Consider the following 16,641-nt stretch of genomic DNA (forward strand, 5'->3'; position numbering starts at 1 on the left):
CCGGTCTTAAAAATGACAGACTGCTAGATTTTCTTTGGAAAGCTTTGTAAATAATATGTTGATTCGATTTTCAAACAACATCATGGTCATATTTAGTCAACGAGGCGTTAAATTGCATTTACGTGGTCTGAAAATGTGACTTTGTTCAAACCTGCAGCTGTACAAAAAGGCTGAATCAGTAATAGTTTTTGCTAATAAACTCACTGTTGTTAACTGTGCAAGAAAGAGGTAAAAAAAATTAAAAAAATACAACACAGCACAGTACTATAATAATGCTCTACCTCTATTTTTTTAGGACACCACATCCCAAAACGTAAAATTCCCAAAAGGCTGATATCCTTTATACGCCGTTTTCAGGTTATCAGCACCCTGATGACAAAAACAATGGAACTAGAATAAGAAAACTTAAGTGAAGAAATCCATCCATTTTCTTAACCGCTTATTTCTCACAAGGGTCGCGTGGGGTGCAGGAGCCTATCCCAGCTGGCTTCGGGCGGTAGGCGGGGCAATCGCAGGGCACACAGAAGCGAACAACCATCCGCGCTCACAATCACACCGATGGACAATTTAGAGTGCTCAATCAACCTTTCTGTGCATGTTTTTGGAATGTGGGAGAAAACCGGAGTAACCCGGAGAAAACCTGCGCAAGCACGGGGAGAACATGCAAACTCCACCCAGGAAGGCCGAAGCCCGGACTCGAACTCGCGTCCTCTGCTAGTGTAGAAATATGACCTAAAATGCAACCTTTGCAATATTTAAAATGATAATTTTGTGAAGACAAAAAAAGATGTGGGACGGCATAAAAAAAAAAAGAAGCTAATTGTCAAAATGTGACTTCAAAATGTGTTCAAATTATTATTTATGATGACCTCGGGGCCTGGGGCAGACAGCATCTGCTGATCTCCTTAGCGCATCGTTTTCAGGTTATCAGTATCAGCAAAATGAGGACAAAAATGCTAGGAAAAAAAACAACAGCTATGGATTACAATGTGACCGGTATTGTGTATTTTAAATGATCATTTATGATGAAAAAGTGCCTGGGAAGGCATTATGTGATCTCCTTTGCCTGTTTTTAGTCAGTACAAGCATAAATATTGGATAATCACAGAACGAGAAAAAGTAAACTTATCATGGCAGTACGATTTAAAACATGAGTTTTACTAGATTTAAAATATCACTTGTGCCTGGAACTCATCTCCTATGTGTGTGATTTCAGGTTATCAGCAAAGTACTAGCCAAATGATGACAAAACAAACCAGAAAAAATTACTTATTATAAAAATAATGGCTTAAAATTTTGTACAACCTGTACAAAATTTTTATTATTTAATTATTTAAAATTTGAGATGTTTTTTTAGACTGTCACACTATTCGATTATCGAGTAGTCGCCGATACCAAGTGTCGATACCACTAGTACTTTTGAAACAAAACAATTCTCAAAAAAACAATGACATAATTTTAAATAAAGATCTATAAATCCAAATATAACATGTTTTCTTAAAACGGCATGAAATTAATGGCAATTCCAACTTCTCACTTCTAGCTCCTGATCACGAAATGGCCACAAGAGGGCATCAGCCACCGTCGTGAATGCCAATACTCGCCCATTTTCATTTAAAGTTACAGTATATGACAGCGAATGTGCCTGGGATGGCAACGGTTCCAATTTCCTGGGGCAAACAAACTCAAAATCACAACAAACGACTCGTGTCCGACTTCCGGGTGTTCGCAATTAATCGCTTTGCGATGTAATTGCTGTTTTGCGATTGCAAACCGAGCACTGGCCCGATCAATGGCTCGCGCCAGGCCCTCGCAGCGAAAACAAATCATCGATAGGCACCCCCCACAACCCAAACCCCCACCCCCCACCCCCTGCATTGATGGCAACCTTTAACCCCTCCACCCTCGCCCATGGAATAGGAAGCAGTGAATTATTTGACATGTGCGTGACATGGTCGTGCCAATATGCATGGCGCCATGCGTGGAGAGAGAGGCAAGAGAAATGCAGAGAGAGCGAGGGAGCGAGAGAACGAGGGAGCGAGAGAGGAGAGAGAGAGAGGAGGGGAGGGGATAGATGGGATGTAACTGCCCAACAGGCGCTGCAGTGCCTGGGGAAGGAAGAACCGCTGGGCTGGCGCTTCGCATGGTGTGGCCTCCTCGGGCTGGCGGGTGACGATGGGTCATGAAAATGAGCCTCATCCATCCATCCATCCGTCATCCATCCATTGAACACTTACTCTGCATTGAAGCCGTTGACGTGGAGAATCTTCATCTGCTTCACTATGGTGCTCTTTCCCGACTCCCCAGCACCTTTGAATAAACACATAAATAAATACACATTAGGGGTGGTTTGGTGGGGGCTACACATTTTCTGAGGTAGCCTTGCATCAACCCCCCCCCCCCCCCCCCCCCACGACATGCTAGCAAGGCGCTGCTGTCATAGACGTGTTGGCTAATAAACGAAGAGCAAAATGGGGGTAGCGGGGGTTTACTAGCTCACATTTCATCATCCCAAGACGACTCTTACCGAGTAATAAGAGCCTGTGCGTGGCTTTGTACGCTTGTCGCTCCTTCTGCAACTGTTTCTCGATCTTTTTATTCGCCTCTCGCTGAGCCTTCTCGTCGATGCGCTGGTCTTCAGTCTTGCTGTTGCCCAAACAACCCATCTTCCGTCGCCCCCGAAAAAAAAAGCCCTTCCTTCGCCGACAAAAACAAAATACAACGCCAGGGATGTTCCTTTAAAATGGTGACGGAATGGTCGAGTGTTTTTCTGAATGATGATAATAAATAAATAAAAATAAAAAAAGAAACCAATCTCTCGAGAGGCTTCTCGGGAAGGGAGGAATCCGTCCCCCGTTATGATTCCGCTTTTAGCCGCAGCCGAGCGTCATCCAATCCGCCTGGTATTGGACGGAGCAGCCGCGAAAAGGGGGCTAAAGACCGAAATATGGTTTCGGGGGAAAAACTAAAAATAAATAAAAGAGAGAGAGGGGAGGCCTTTGTAATGTCCGTGAATGTAGCCAAACGTTGCTATCTCCGGCCCCTCTCTCTTTTCTCCCTCTCTCTCTCTTCTCTCTCTCTCTCTTTCGCTCTCTCCCTCCTCTATCTATCAAGATTTGTGTCTCCTCAACTCAGCACTGCCTCTCGCTGTGGCACCAGGAAGTAGCCGTGGCCCGCAGAGGTGGAAAAGCAACATGCGCGCGCGCTAAAGCGTTCCATTAACTAGCCCGCGGCGACACGGCGCTTCCGAAACCTGCGTGTCCGAAGCGACAGGAAAACAATCCTCGACTTTTTAGTCCCTGGCCATGCTTGCTGTCACACTGGTCGGCGGAGGGCTTGGAAACCTGGACGCCTGTAACCGCTGCCTGGCAAGAGGGGATGGGCACAGCGGCCTTGACCTGAACTAGCAACGCGCTGTAGTGCCGGGATTTACCATCCTCCGCTGCCTTCAAAAATTACCATGTCGGTTGTACATGAACGCACCTCGCCTCTCAGTAAGATCAACGGTACATTATCGGTTGCAGCTACAAAAAAAAAACGACAGTCGTGGTTGTCATTGAACGCCTCTAGCTTTTTCTCCGGACCGTTACGCCCGCCCTCTTCTGCGATTAAAAACTACAAACATGGCGACCCGTGAGCACCTCCTAAACTCAACCGCAGCTGTTGTGCATTGAGTGTAGTACACGATAAAAAGAAATAAGAATGAAAACAATAAAATATTAATACGTTTTTTTGTGAATTGCAGTTGTGATTTGACCGTTTTTCAATTAGCTAACATAAACATACATTAACATACATTAATATGAGGTATTATGCAAGCAGTGCAACCTGAATGGTAATACTATATGCTTAAAAAAATGCTAACATCCTGGACGCGCGCGCAACACACACACACGCACGCACGGTCCCAAGTCCCAACCCCAATAAAGTCACCAAGCGAAGCTGTCCCACACTACCCTCGAGTGGTAAGATGCGGTAGTGCACACAGCTCGGCGTTGCAACCACCATCACGTGTGACGTTTGCGAATCTCGCGAGACTATAACTGAGCATTGCGCAAAAGGATTAATTTATTTGAAGACCCCACAAAATAAACTTAATTGTACCTCAAATTCGCACAAAACTACAGCTTAATGAGCATTCAGGGTTTTGTGTGTGTGTGTGTGTGTTTGTGTGCCAGTAATGGCAAAAGAGGAAAATGTGATAAATAACCATAGGGGGGATGGAATACATGAAGAAAAGTCTGGCAGTTTTATAGTATGAACACAACAGTGTATTCCAACCTTTATTGCGTTAAACTACTTATTTCTTTAAATGTAAGGATAAGCGGTACAGAGAATGTATGGCTAGATAATGAACCTGAACGAACCAAAATGTCACAGAATCAACTGTTGGAAACAACAATAAAGCTGCACGTGTCATGAGTGTGACCGAAAGATAAGATGGATGCCTTGTGATGTGCGACATATGAAATGAATGAAATGAATATCTGGATTGAGAGACATGTACTAATTACACATCCAATTGGACCATAAGCCCCACTTTTCAGTCAGTAGGTCAGTCTGTTTATGTTGAAAAAAATAATAATACTTTTTTTTTTTTTTTGTATTTATGGATTTTTCATCTAATATTTATGTAGTTTAGTATCATAGCTGTGTTGGTTTCTAATACTTGAATAATATTTTTGGATTTTTTTTCCCATACAAATGTGGACCCAAAAAAAACTGGTTACAAAAATAACTTGAATCTAACTAAAATTTAAAATAAATACTGAAAAAAACCACGAACCAATAAAAAAAACAGACATTGCTTTTTAATTGTGATTAAATTGATAATTTAATTTAATTTAAAAAAAACCTCATGAAACAGGCCTGGACAAAAAATTATGGCACCCCTAAAAAAAAGAAATAATAATTAAGTTGCACATATTCAAAAATGTGTCAGCCGGAGGGAAATTGTCGTCAAAATGAAGAATGAATGGCAACAAAAGCTCCCAGAACAACCGTCAAAGAAATAAAAGGTCAACTCCAAGGTCAAGCTACATCAGTGTCAGATCACATCATCTGTCGTTGTTTGAGCAAGTGGACTTCGAGGTAGATGAGCAAGCAGGACGCCGCTGTTGCAAATAACTCAAAAAGCCAAATTTGCCAAACCGCATGGTCACAGGCCACAAAGGTTCCGGGAGACTGTCCGATGGACAGACGGGAGAAAAATTTAACTTTCTGACAAAGTATATCAGCTCTAGATTCACAGATGCAAAGATAAAGCATACCAAGAAAAGAACCCTACTATGAAACATGTCGTCAAGGGTACCATTGTACCACCTGTCTCATGAGGTTTTTTATATATATATATATATATATATAATTCTGTGAAACCACAATTCACATGCCATGCCTATGCAATGTCTGATTTTTGTTGGATAATTTTCAATTGATTTTTATTTATTCTTACAATTGTTAGATTGAAGTTATTTCTGTGATCACTGTGGGGTTTTCTTCCATACAGTGGGGGTTTTGTGTAATTATGTATTTTGTGTGTTTTTTTTATATTGATATTTTTTCGTGTTGATTTAAAGTGTTTTGTGTATTTTACAATTATGTCTTATATTTTGTGGGATTTTTGTATACTTGGAAGTTATAATCTAATGCAATTTTGGTGTGTGTGTGTGTGTGTGTGTGTGTGTGTGTGTGTGTGTGTGTGTGTGTGTGTGTGTGTGTGTGTGTAAATATATATATATATTTATTTACATTTAATCTCGATACGAATCTATAAATTGATTATTGCAAAAAAAAATTTTTACTCAAATTTAGAAAATACAAATCAGTAAACTTGTACATGTACACTGTAAGATTTGTATTTTTTTAATCTGAAAATTCAGGCTTATAACTGAGCACTGCATTTACCAAACAGGTTGCAGTCTGTTTCATGTCTGAACAGCACTGAAATAAAATATTAAGGCTTAATATTTCATTAATAAACCATTCTTCCATGCTTAATGTGTGAATCCTAACCCTCAGTAAGACGTTTTGTTGAATATTCCCATAAACAAAATTATGTTTAAAAATCGATTTGGCCGCATATCGAATCGATTCGAGAATTGCGCGCTGTAATATGGCGATATATTGCTCAATCGATTTTTTCTAACACCCCTATAAAATACTATTTCAAAATAATAATAGTGCAGACTTTTTTGTTTGTTTTTTAAACTTGCTGTTCCAAATTTTTTAAATATTATATTAAAAAAGATGAACAAATGCAGTAAATCATTGAATGTTCATTTCTAAATATCGCGATATATTGCCGAATCGATTTTTTCTAACACGCCTAATATATTTTTGTGATTAATTAATCAGTTAATGCTTTAAATATATATATATATATACATATTAAAGCATTATATATATATATATATATATATATACATATTTAAAGCATTAACTGATTAATTAATCACAAAAAAATATTGCATTAATCTTGAATTAACGCAGATTAATTAATTTTGACCATAGATGATCCTTTAGCGTGACAGCGGATGGCTACGTTTAAGGTAGCACAGGTTGTTTCAGCAATAAACATAATTACATGCATTAAAGTAAAGCATTTAATGAATGTTTGCGTATCACATTTAGAATATTTGTTCATGTCAAAATATTGGGGTCATTTTCTCCCATTTTAAATTATGCAAGTAATTCATTGATCAAAAAATGTTGAAGACATCCTCATAACATTGAATGTCAAAAGAATTAACACGGTGCTCTTCAAAAATGTGATTTGTTATTAAGCGATTAATCGTGATTAATCGAAATTCTAAGATGTGATTAATCTGATTAAAAACTATAATCGTATGACAGCTTTAATATATATATATATATATATATATATATATATATATATAACTCATCAAACTCTGCACACTCATTGGGCCTGGTGAAAATTTTGATATTTTAAAGTTGCCCAAAAAAAACACAAAATGGCTGACCCAGGACTACAAAAATTTGGAGGCACGTGTAGCACCCTAAAACATACCAAAAAAACAGTCAGTAGAAGCCATAATAATAATAATGTGTGGGTCATCTAATCCAAAAATTTTATTTTTCATCTAATACTTTTGTTTGTTTGTTTTTATTTCAGTGGCATTCCTCCATGTTAAGCATAATTAAGCAGAATAATCCACCCATTTCCAGCCATTCAAAAGTAACGTCAAAGCCTCACCGTCATGTGGCCAAACCCAGAAAACAGGTGAGCCGTGACATTTGCACTGCGAGCACTTTGACGTCAATTTCAGTCAACAGCAGGGGATGGGCTACATAAAATGACAGCCGATTTGAATGGCCAGTAAATCGGCGGATTATTCTGCTGAATTCTTACTCCAAAAATGCAATATTAGTATTAATATCATATTGCAAAGAACATTTTGGAATTTGGACTTGGCTTCCGCTTGAAAGCAGCTCATTTTGTCCCGCAAACGTAACAAGAGGGTTAATAAACTACATAAACGTGTGCAAACAGTGGAAGTTCCTTCTTAACTCATTCACTGCCATTGACGGCTATAGACGTAAAAAATTAATTTGGACTATTTCTATTAGTTTAAAAAAAAATGTTAACAAGAGTATGAAAACCTAGAATTTCTTTATTGTACATTTAGAACAAATATAAAATTATTGATTAGTGATTATTCGCGAGTTAACTAGTGAAGTCATGCGATTAATTACGATTCAAAAAATGTATCGCCTGACGCCCCTAATTTTTAATAATCTTTTCTTCTTTCTTTTTTTAAAGAAAAGACTATTAAAATGAAAAAAAATAATAAAAATTACTTCTTTTTTTTAAACGAAAAAAAAGAAGAAAAGATTATAAAAAAATTAGGGGTGTCAGGCGATCCCCCCGTAATTTATTGCATTACTTCACTAGTTAACTCACGATTAATCACAAATTTTATATCTGTTCTAAATGTACAATATTTTTTTTCTAGGTTTTCATACTCTTGTTAACAAAAGTGGGAAAACATTTAAATTAATAGAAACAGTTCAAATAATTTTTTGACGTACATAGCCGTCAATGGCGGTGAATGAGTTAATTTGGCTGCAAGTTTCATTTGACGTGACCTATAAGACGAGAGCGTCTTGTCGATGACATCATGTGAAGTTATGCAATCCGACAATATCGCACGGTGGGAGAGCTGCTCTTATCTACGACTGCTGTCCGTTCATTTAATAGCCTGCGCCATAAAAGCTTTAAATAAAAAAAAGTGAGGCTGATTAGTCGCATGAATTTACAACACACGCTCCAGTGCAAATACACAATAAAGCCATAAAGATAAAGATGGTAGTCACACAGTCCAGCGTCCTTCCGGGATTGTTCCCTTTAACCCTCATGCTTCGTGACAGGTCGAGGTGACACAAGTAAAAAAAGAAAGAAAAGAAAAAGACTCACTTAAGTGTTGTTAGGGTTGTGTGCGAACTAGAGCCTCTCATAGCTGACTTTGGTGGAGTCAACATAAAAACAAAACAAAAAAGTATTTACAGTCACACGATAAAAGAGGCTTCACTGCTCATTGCTATTACCGGCTGAAGTTTACTGCCAAATTAAATTTAAAACCCAAAATTAACCTTATGTATTCAAAACAACCACATAGCTTAGCCTTTCGGTCCGCTCGGTTAATGCTAAGCTAGCTAGCATCTGTGTTGCGACTGACCCATTGATCTGAATACATGCCCGTGCAAGCTACTGAAGTCACAGGGCGGCCATCTTGCTTCTCCCATCTCGCGAGCAGACTACTGACAGACCTCAATATTAGATTTGGCACAGGCATCTTTTGTTTTATTACAGTTATAAGTCTTTAGTAATAATAATGGGAAAAAACTTTTTCTCCTGTAAACACCATTAACACATAATTTATACATGTATTTAAAGCAAGTTGTAAAATGTATGAAATCCTTTTATTTATGTTTAACAAATTTAAAACATCATAAATCCTGCTGTTCCTACTCTCTCAAATGTTTTCCAATTTCGATACTATAAATGTATAGGATCATATGGCGAGAAACGTTTCTTGGGAGGAGCAATATGGCGGCCTCGCAACTTCAAAAGTCGGCTATCCAGTCATATATTCAGATCAGTGGGCTGACCAGACGTCACGTTTTGGCATTCTGCGTCCTGGCGGATTTCGCCAACCTCATTGTTTTGGCCCGATATTATGCAAGTCTCATCCCGGCGTCCCGTGTTTTTGCCATGTGTATGTCATTCACACAGTTCTCATGCCGATTCATGTGATAAACACATTAAAAGGGAATTTAACTATTAAATTCCTTCCTATTTACTTCCAAATTCTCATTGGAATCCCCATCTAATCGGCAACAGGCGTTGACTGGAACTAGAACTACTTCCTGCTTTTGCGTCTAAGAATCATGGGAAATGTAGTCCTACTATCTACTGCGGTCGCTACTCGCCGGTCAGACAACGCAATCTGAGCTTTCTAGCGGTATATACTAATGTTACAAAACGGCAAAGCCAGCTTCCAATAGCTGTCAGGACAGCGCAGAAAGCTAGCATAATATTGAGTGCGCGGATTTGTTTAGCGCTATTGAACTGTCGTCGAAGATAACATTTAGATAGATAGCATGTAGCATTAGCCATTTTAAAATCAGATGATGAACCCATCAAAGCAATTGTTAGTTTTTTATGTGTTGGAAAAATTTGGGAGGGGGTAATTTTTTTGCATAATATTGCCTATAAGGAATTTTATGCAAAACATTTTTTTAATCCAAAATAAAAAAGTATTAGGGCCGACCGATGTGACTGATGCCATACCGATTTTGGGCAGAAAAAAAATACAGATTGCCGATTGATCTGCCGATTTAAAAATGCTTAAAATTAATTGAATTTAATGGTGTACACACTTAAAGTGAGTACAGAAGAACGTTGCAATTTAATTAAAATTAAAATAACTATTTTTTCACACATTGGGTGCCTTTGCGTCGTGTTATCTCACCTGTGGGTATGCGTTCTCACATCATTTGTGTGTAAATATTCGTTACAACAAAACACTCCCGAAGTTGACGCTAACATCCTGTTAGCATTTGAATGGGATCCTCCCTTCGCTTTTAGCATAAGCGCTAGGCTAGCGATGTTTTTAAAACGAAGAATGTTTTGTATTTAAATATACATTGGATGTAATTCTTAGCGTCGTGTGTTTAGTTTTACAATTAATTCAAGTCATTAAACATCTTAAAGGACGCTGAGGGACAACAGACCAGAATAACATACGCTACACACTTGCTAGTTGCTAATGCTACACAAACAAAATGGTGCATTCAGGGTACTTTCACAGCGTCGGAAACTTCGCTTTTCTTTGATGATAACGTTAAGGGGAAAATAATCGGCCATTTGGCCGATTGTTTTGGCTAATGTTTGTAGGGCAATAATCGGTCGATTATAATCGGCGGCTGATTAATTAGTCGGGCCTTAGAAAGTATAGCTTCATTATTGTTCGACAGTCTCCATGACCATATTTGTAAAATGTCCACCATATATGTGCCGAAATTGTGAAGGTTTCGTCAAAATTATAGTGATGTTTTGTTTTTTATGGAGGATTTTAGATGCCTGCGATTGGCTGGCAACCAGTTCAGGGTGTACCCCGCCTACTGCCCGAAGCCAGCTGGGATAGGCTCCAGCGACCCTTGTGAGGACAAGCGGTTAAGAAAATGGATGGATGGATTTTAGAAGCATTTGAAGTATTCCATGTCTCTTAGAGAAAAAAAACACAAAGATGGCGGCCATTAAATTGATGCAGTGTGACATAATTTTTTTTTTTTATAGTTTTTGTTATTTATGGGTTTTTTTTATCTATTGTTTTTCTGTTTTTGTTGTTTTTATATTTGTGTTTTTCATCTAATATATTTGTATTTTATTGTATTGTGTTGCATTATTATTTTCTCTTTGAGGTTTGTATAATATTTAGAGATTTTGTGTGTCATTTCCTTCAGAGATGATGGATGGATGGATGGATAGATGATAGATGGATAGATGGATAGATGGATGGACAGACAGACAGACAGACAGAAAGAGAGAGATGGGTGGATAGATGGATAGCGAGAGAGAGAAAGAGAGAGAGAGATGGATAGAGAGAAAGAGAGAGAAATGGATGAATGGATAGATGGATAGAGAGAGAGAGAGAGAGAGAGAGATGGATAGATAGAGAGAGAGAGAGAGAGATGGATGGATAGATGGATAAAGAGAGAGAGAGATGGATGGATGGATAGATGGATAAAGAGAGAGAGAGAGAGATGGATGGCTAAAGAGAGAGAGAGAGAGAGAGAGAGATGGATGGATAGATGGATAAAGAGAGAGAGAGAGAGATGATAGATGGATAGATAGATAGACAGACAGACGGACGGACGGATGGATGGATGGACGGATGGATAAAAGTTTCTGTTACTCCCCTACTTCGCCACAATTCCATTCATGCCAACGACGCTCCTGCTAAATGCTAACAGTGGGAAGATGATTCATGCACCGGGCCGGCCCACCGGGTAGCAACAATAATGCGGCTTCCTGTCCGAGATATAAAAGCCATTTCCTGTTCCTACCATCCCTGCCAGTTCACCACAAAAGGAATCGTGCAAATTGAAAAGTGTTGCAGCTTTTGTGCTATTTTGGCAGCAAAAATAATCTCAATTTGAAGACAACGCACAATTAAATGGTATCAAATTGAGGGGGAAAAAACATTGAGCAAAAAATCATAACTTTTTGTAATGATTTTCCTTTAAATAAGTCACGATGATGTCATAACTTTTGAGTTTAAAAAAAAAATCTCAATTTTAGGACAATTAAGTTTTAGGGGAAAAGTATAGATCCGAGATAGACTGCAAATTTATTGTGCTTGGGGGTGGGAAAAATGAATTGCAATAAAGTATGCCATATTTTAGACGCTTGTCACACATGAGGCCATGCATAAACCAATTACTCCTAACTCCTCCCACATTCCGTCAATTCATATGGTGGTATGATGGGGGGGAAATGATGAATGGAAATATGCACTGCGGACGTAACTATAAATCATTAAAAAATGCAATAAATATTTAAAAAAATTATTTCACGGTTCGAACGTTGATTGGTTGGTGTAATGTAGGCCAACTGCTAAAAAAAAGAAAGAGGTTTTTTTTCTTTTTTTAGTTTTTGGTACTTTTTATTTCCTTTTAAAGTTAGTTTTTTATTTAGCTAGATTTAATTACTTTCCAGACAGGGTTTGTTACTAGTATTTATTAATTTTAGTTTTTGGAAAACGCTTTGTTTTAGCTTAGTTTTTATAAGTTTCAGTATTAGTTTTAGTTTTTCTTTAATTGTATTTGAGTGCAAGATAATAAAATAAAATAAAACAGTATTTGAGTTGTATAAATTCATCAGAAATATTATTTGATAAACATTATAAAATCAACCATCCATACAGTACACCCCCTTGGAAAATTTTCAATGAGCATAAGAACAATTTCAAATTTTTTGACAAAATGTTTTCTGTAGAATATGCACTTAACTCACAACATGTAAGAAAGAATGATAATACAATGCATATGTTGCAAAATCAAATTAATGAATGCAAAAAAATGATTGCCATTAACAAGGTGTCTGTCTTTTTCTCTTATTTGCGCAAAATGTTCTTTGATACATTTTTAAGAAGACTACTTTTTGTGTGTGTACAAATTGACAAACCTTAACCATATAAATATTTCCAGGGAAAAAAATGTCTAAAACGTCATGAGAATAAATACATTTTTTTTTTATGAAAATAGAGTTGTGATTGTATTAGGATAAAGATGTCATTTTAAGAGAATAATATGATTTTTTAAGAATAAAGTTGAAATGGTATGAGTTAGTTATCATATGAAAAGAAAATAGCAATTTTGAGTACAGAGATGGGAAATAAAGTTGTCATTTTAGAATTTAAAAAAAAAGTTATCATTTTATGAAGTCATAATTCTATGAGAAGAAAGTTAAAATTTGTCATTATGGGGGGGTGCAATTTAATGAGAAGAAGAACAAAATATTTGGAGAAATGAAAGCTTTAAGAGGATAATGTCTCATAGCATGATTGTCTAGGTATTTTTTTTGATTTTTTTCTTACTGTTACAAAATCAATACAAAAGGCGATTTCAAATCTAAAAGCAAATCTATGTATGTATATCGTTAGCATTATTGTGCAAATTGTTTTTAACTTCGTATTAAAATAGCACAATGCTTGATGAAAAAAAAAACTCCTTGTTTTGCGAAATCCTTTAAATAGGACATATGAGTATGAAAATGAATATAAATACAACAAAAATGCTTGATTAAAAACAGCCCCTCCCCCTTGTCTAAACTTGTTCGACAGGCAATTATGCTATAAATTATATGACAAAGTTATAGTTATGAGGAAAATTAAGCCGTTTTACAAGGATTAAATTATGATCCACTTTTTAAACGTCTCTATTCACTGCTTCAGTTTTTTTATGGTGTCTGCTGCTATTAAGTTATTGATACTTATTTAATTTACTTTTTAGTTATTTACTTACCTATTTCTTGTGTTGTTATTTTTTATTTTTTTTTACGTAACATTAAGATATGTATTCATTTAGTTACTTTGTTTTATCTGTCTTCACTGCATGACTGAATTTTATTTCATAGGCCTACAGCTCTGTGCAGTGGTGGTTGTTTTAAAGTGCTTTATAAATAAAGTTGAGTTGAGCCTAAGTAGTCGTGAGCTTAAGTTTTTAACTTAGACAACAGCAAAATGCTTGCCAAAAAAAAAGAAGAAGTTGTTTTCCCCTTATTGTTAGAAACCCTTCAAATACAACATAAGCAATTATGCTATCAGGATAATATGAGAAAGAGAGTTTTGAACTTTTGAGATGACTGCCTAGGTCATTTTTAACTCACCATTACAAAACAAAAAACAGCAATGTGGTTGCTAAAAACTTAACCCCCCCCCCTTATTTGATAAACATATGTAGAAGTCAAAAATACTGTAGTGCGATAAGTGTCGTCAACACAATACAGATGATAGTCTAAATTTAAAGTACACAATTCTTTGACTACAGCGTGTGTCAATATACTGTACGTATATTCCAGTGTGTTATGTCATACTGCAAGTGGCAGGCCCAGCGTTCATGCTGATGACAGCCCGCGTGTGGCACAAGGCCTCCCCGGCGAAGGAGTGACATCATCCGGCTACAGGCCACGTTGCCTGGCCGCTGTCGTGAAACAGAAAGAAGCCCAGGTGGAGGTGGAGGAAAAAAAGCGGTGGTCTTACCCAGAAGCAGTAGCCGGTGCGTCTGCTTGTATTCCCTCTTGAGCTCCTTGAGGGCCCGGTCGATGCTCTTGCTGACTTTCCTCGCCTCCTTCTCGGCCTCCTTCTCCTCCAGGAGGAGCTTGTCCCAGTTTTTCTGCTTGTTGCCGCTATTGTTGCTTTTGTGCGGCAGCTGCAGGCGGCGTCCTCCTCGCTCCTTGGCCGCCGCCGTCGCCGCCGCCACCGCCGCGGACGACGACGACGTCCCTTTGCCGCCTCCGTTCTGGATGAGGACGCCGTCCCCGGCCGAGCCGTGCTCCCGACCGGGCTCGCATCCCCCGCCGCCGTCCTCCGCCGGGCGAGCTCCGTGGGCGCGGGTCGGCGCGGAAACGGCGGCCGCCTCCGGATGCGGCTCCGAGTCCGAGGCGGCGTTGGAGATGGAGCCGCTCAGCTCGCCGAAGAGCCGCGGCCGCAGACTGTAGCACAGCCCCATGCTGAACCAGATATGTGCCAAAGGGGATCGCTCATAAAGGAAGAATCTGCGCCAGCGGCCCTAGCGAGCCATCGTCACACACATGCGCGCACACACACGGCCGTTAAGTCCGTCGGTACGTACGTCCGTTGCTAAGATGTCGCTCCGGAGACGAGGCGGAAATGAAGACCACCGGGTGGGCGCCGACATTCGCTACATGACATTGTGCCTTCGAGGCACCCCCTGTATGGTGTGTGCGTGAGCGCGCGTCTCCCCTCCTCCGGTGGGCTCGCTCGGTCTACTATCACCTGATCGTGTCGGTGAACGCTGCGGGTGCACACCAGCGTTTACCGTAAAGTGCACGCCAAGGACGCAAAACGGGGTTTGTGTGGGCGGCATTACGGTAATGGTAATTACCGAACATCCGGGCTTTTGTTATTTCCGCAATGCAAATGCTGAACAAACGGCGGATTGTATTGCTTTTGCCTGTGACAAACCAGGCAGATACCTTTCATCACACTTTGAAATAAAAATAATCCTCACAATCAAATTACAACGATTCGAACTTGATGTCCAATCCTTTTCAATGGAGAAAGAGAAGGTAATTTTACCAAGACCGCCATTTTGACTTGTGACGTAAACTTGGAACCACACAATTTGTTCATATGCATTAGCATATTACGACTTCATAAATATTATCAAAAATGACATACATTTTTATTTTCTCTTATCAAAATTTTGACTTTTTTGCACCTTCACAATTTATACTACGTTTTCTCATAAAATGACACAAACCAATCTTACAAACAAAATGGGATTGATTCATTTTTCTCTTTTTTTGTTTAATTCTGTACATTCACAATATTACAGTTTTTTTTAATTACCTTTATGTAAACTTTGCTATATTACGACATTTATCCCATAAACATGACCATTTATGTGAATATTTGTTTAAAAAATATATATTTTACAGTTATAAAATGACAACTTTTTGGCCCAAAACAGTGCCTCTTCGTAATTTGTTTAAGGACTATTTTCATAAAATTCCAATGTTGTATCGAATTGATATTGAGAATTGTTTGGGCAAAAAAAAAAAATGACCTACTTGAGATGTAAACGCTTTATATTTAAAATGATACTTTTTGGGTCAATGATAGTATTACTTTTTACAACTTTGCCATATTATGACTATCCTCAAATATCATCATTTATCAAAACATTTTTGTTTCTTGCCCAGAGCTTTCTCACTATTTGACTTATGAAATTACGATTTTTAAAATATAAATTTTTACTCTATTTTTCCCCCCACTCTCACATAAAATGCCTTTTTTTTTATACAATATTTGCGATACAGCAGACCCTTGTATATTTTCGGTTCAGCACCTATTTACATGTATTTTTCCAATATTTTTGAAACATTTTGGCGAAAACTCATCTCTGTTTTTCATATGTATGCATATTAACAGTATATCCCTATTCATGATATTTAAGGGGTTACAAAAATGTTCATTTCTTTTTTTCTCAATGCAATAATGATGGGTGTCAATTACATGTGGATTATCCTTTTCAGGCCCGATCCATTACGACTTGATTTTTGTCATACTCTAAAACTATACAACTTTCTTTTTCTTTTAAAAACGTAAAAAAAAATACTTTCTGGTGCTTTTTTTTTTGTTCTTGTCATTTTACACTATTCTCCAAAACTACTACACATTGTCAAAATTTTAAGGATAGCCTAATGTTGGAGTTTTCATTATCTGAAAATTACATCAGTGCTATTCTTATGACCTTATTCTACGACTTAAAATTGTGTGTAAAAAAATAAAATAAAAGTCATAAAATTAAGAAAATTTTCTTGAAATTTTAACACATTTTAATTGCAATTGTACTATATTCTTGTCAAATTGC

At 37.9% G+C, this 16,641-nt stretch overlaps 1 protein-coding gene across 2 annotated transcripts in view; it reads right to left on the reverse strand.

The window, feature by feature from the left end:
• Nucleotides 1–15,084, reverse strand: part of LOC147180640 (guanine nucleotide-binding protein G(olf) subunit alpha) — a 59,097-nt gene extending 44,013 nt beyond the window's left edge. Inside the window, exons 1-2 of one of the 2 annotated variants that reach the window (XM_086079202.1) lie at nucleotides 14,286–15,084; nucleotides 2,238–2,310 (exon numbers count right to left, since the gene is read on the reverse strand). In XM_086079202.1, coding sequence (XP_085935328.1) covers nucleotides 2,238–2,310; nucleotides 14,286–14,754 — 542 coding nt within the window. In that variant the 5' untranslated portion in view covers nucleotides 14,755–15,084. Of the gene's footprint in view, nucleotides 1–2,237; nucleotides 2,311–2,527; nucleotides 3,551–14,285 lie in introns of those variants that run through there. The other variant, XM_086079211.1, reaches the window with a different exon arrangement.
• Between the last annotated feature and the right edge of the window lie 1,557 nt (nucleotides 15,085–16,641).

Source organism: Leptonotus elevatus, chromosome 1, assembly GCF_054856555.1.
Source record: "Leptonotus elevatus isolate MCC_2025b chromosome 1, RoL_Lele_1.0, whole genome shotgun sequence".
Taxonomy (NCBI): domain Eukaryota; kingdom Metazoa; phylum Chordata; class Actinopteri; order Syngnathiformes; family Syngnathidae; genus Leptonotus; species Leptonotus elevatus.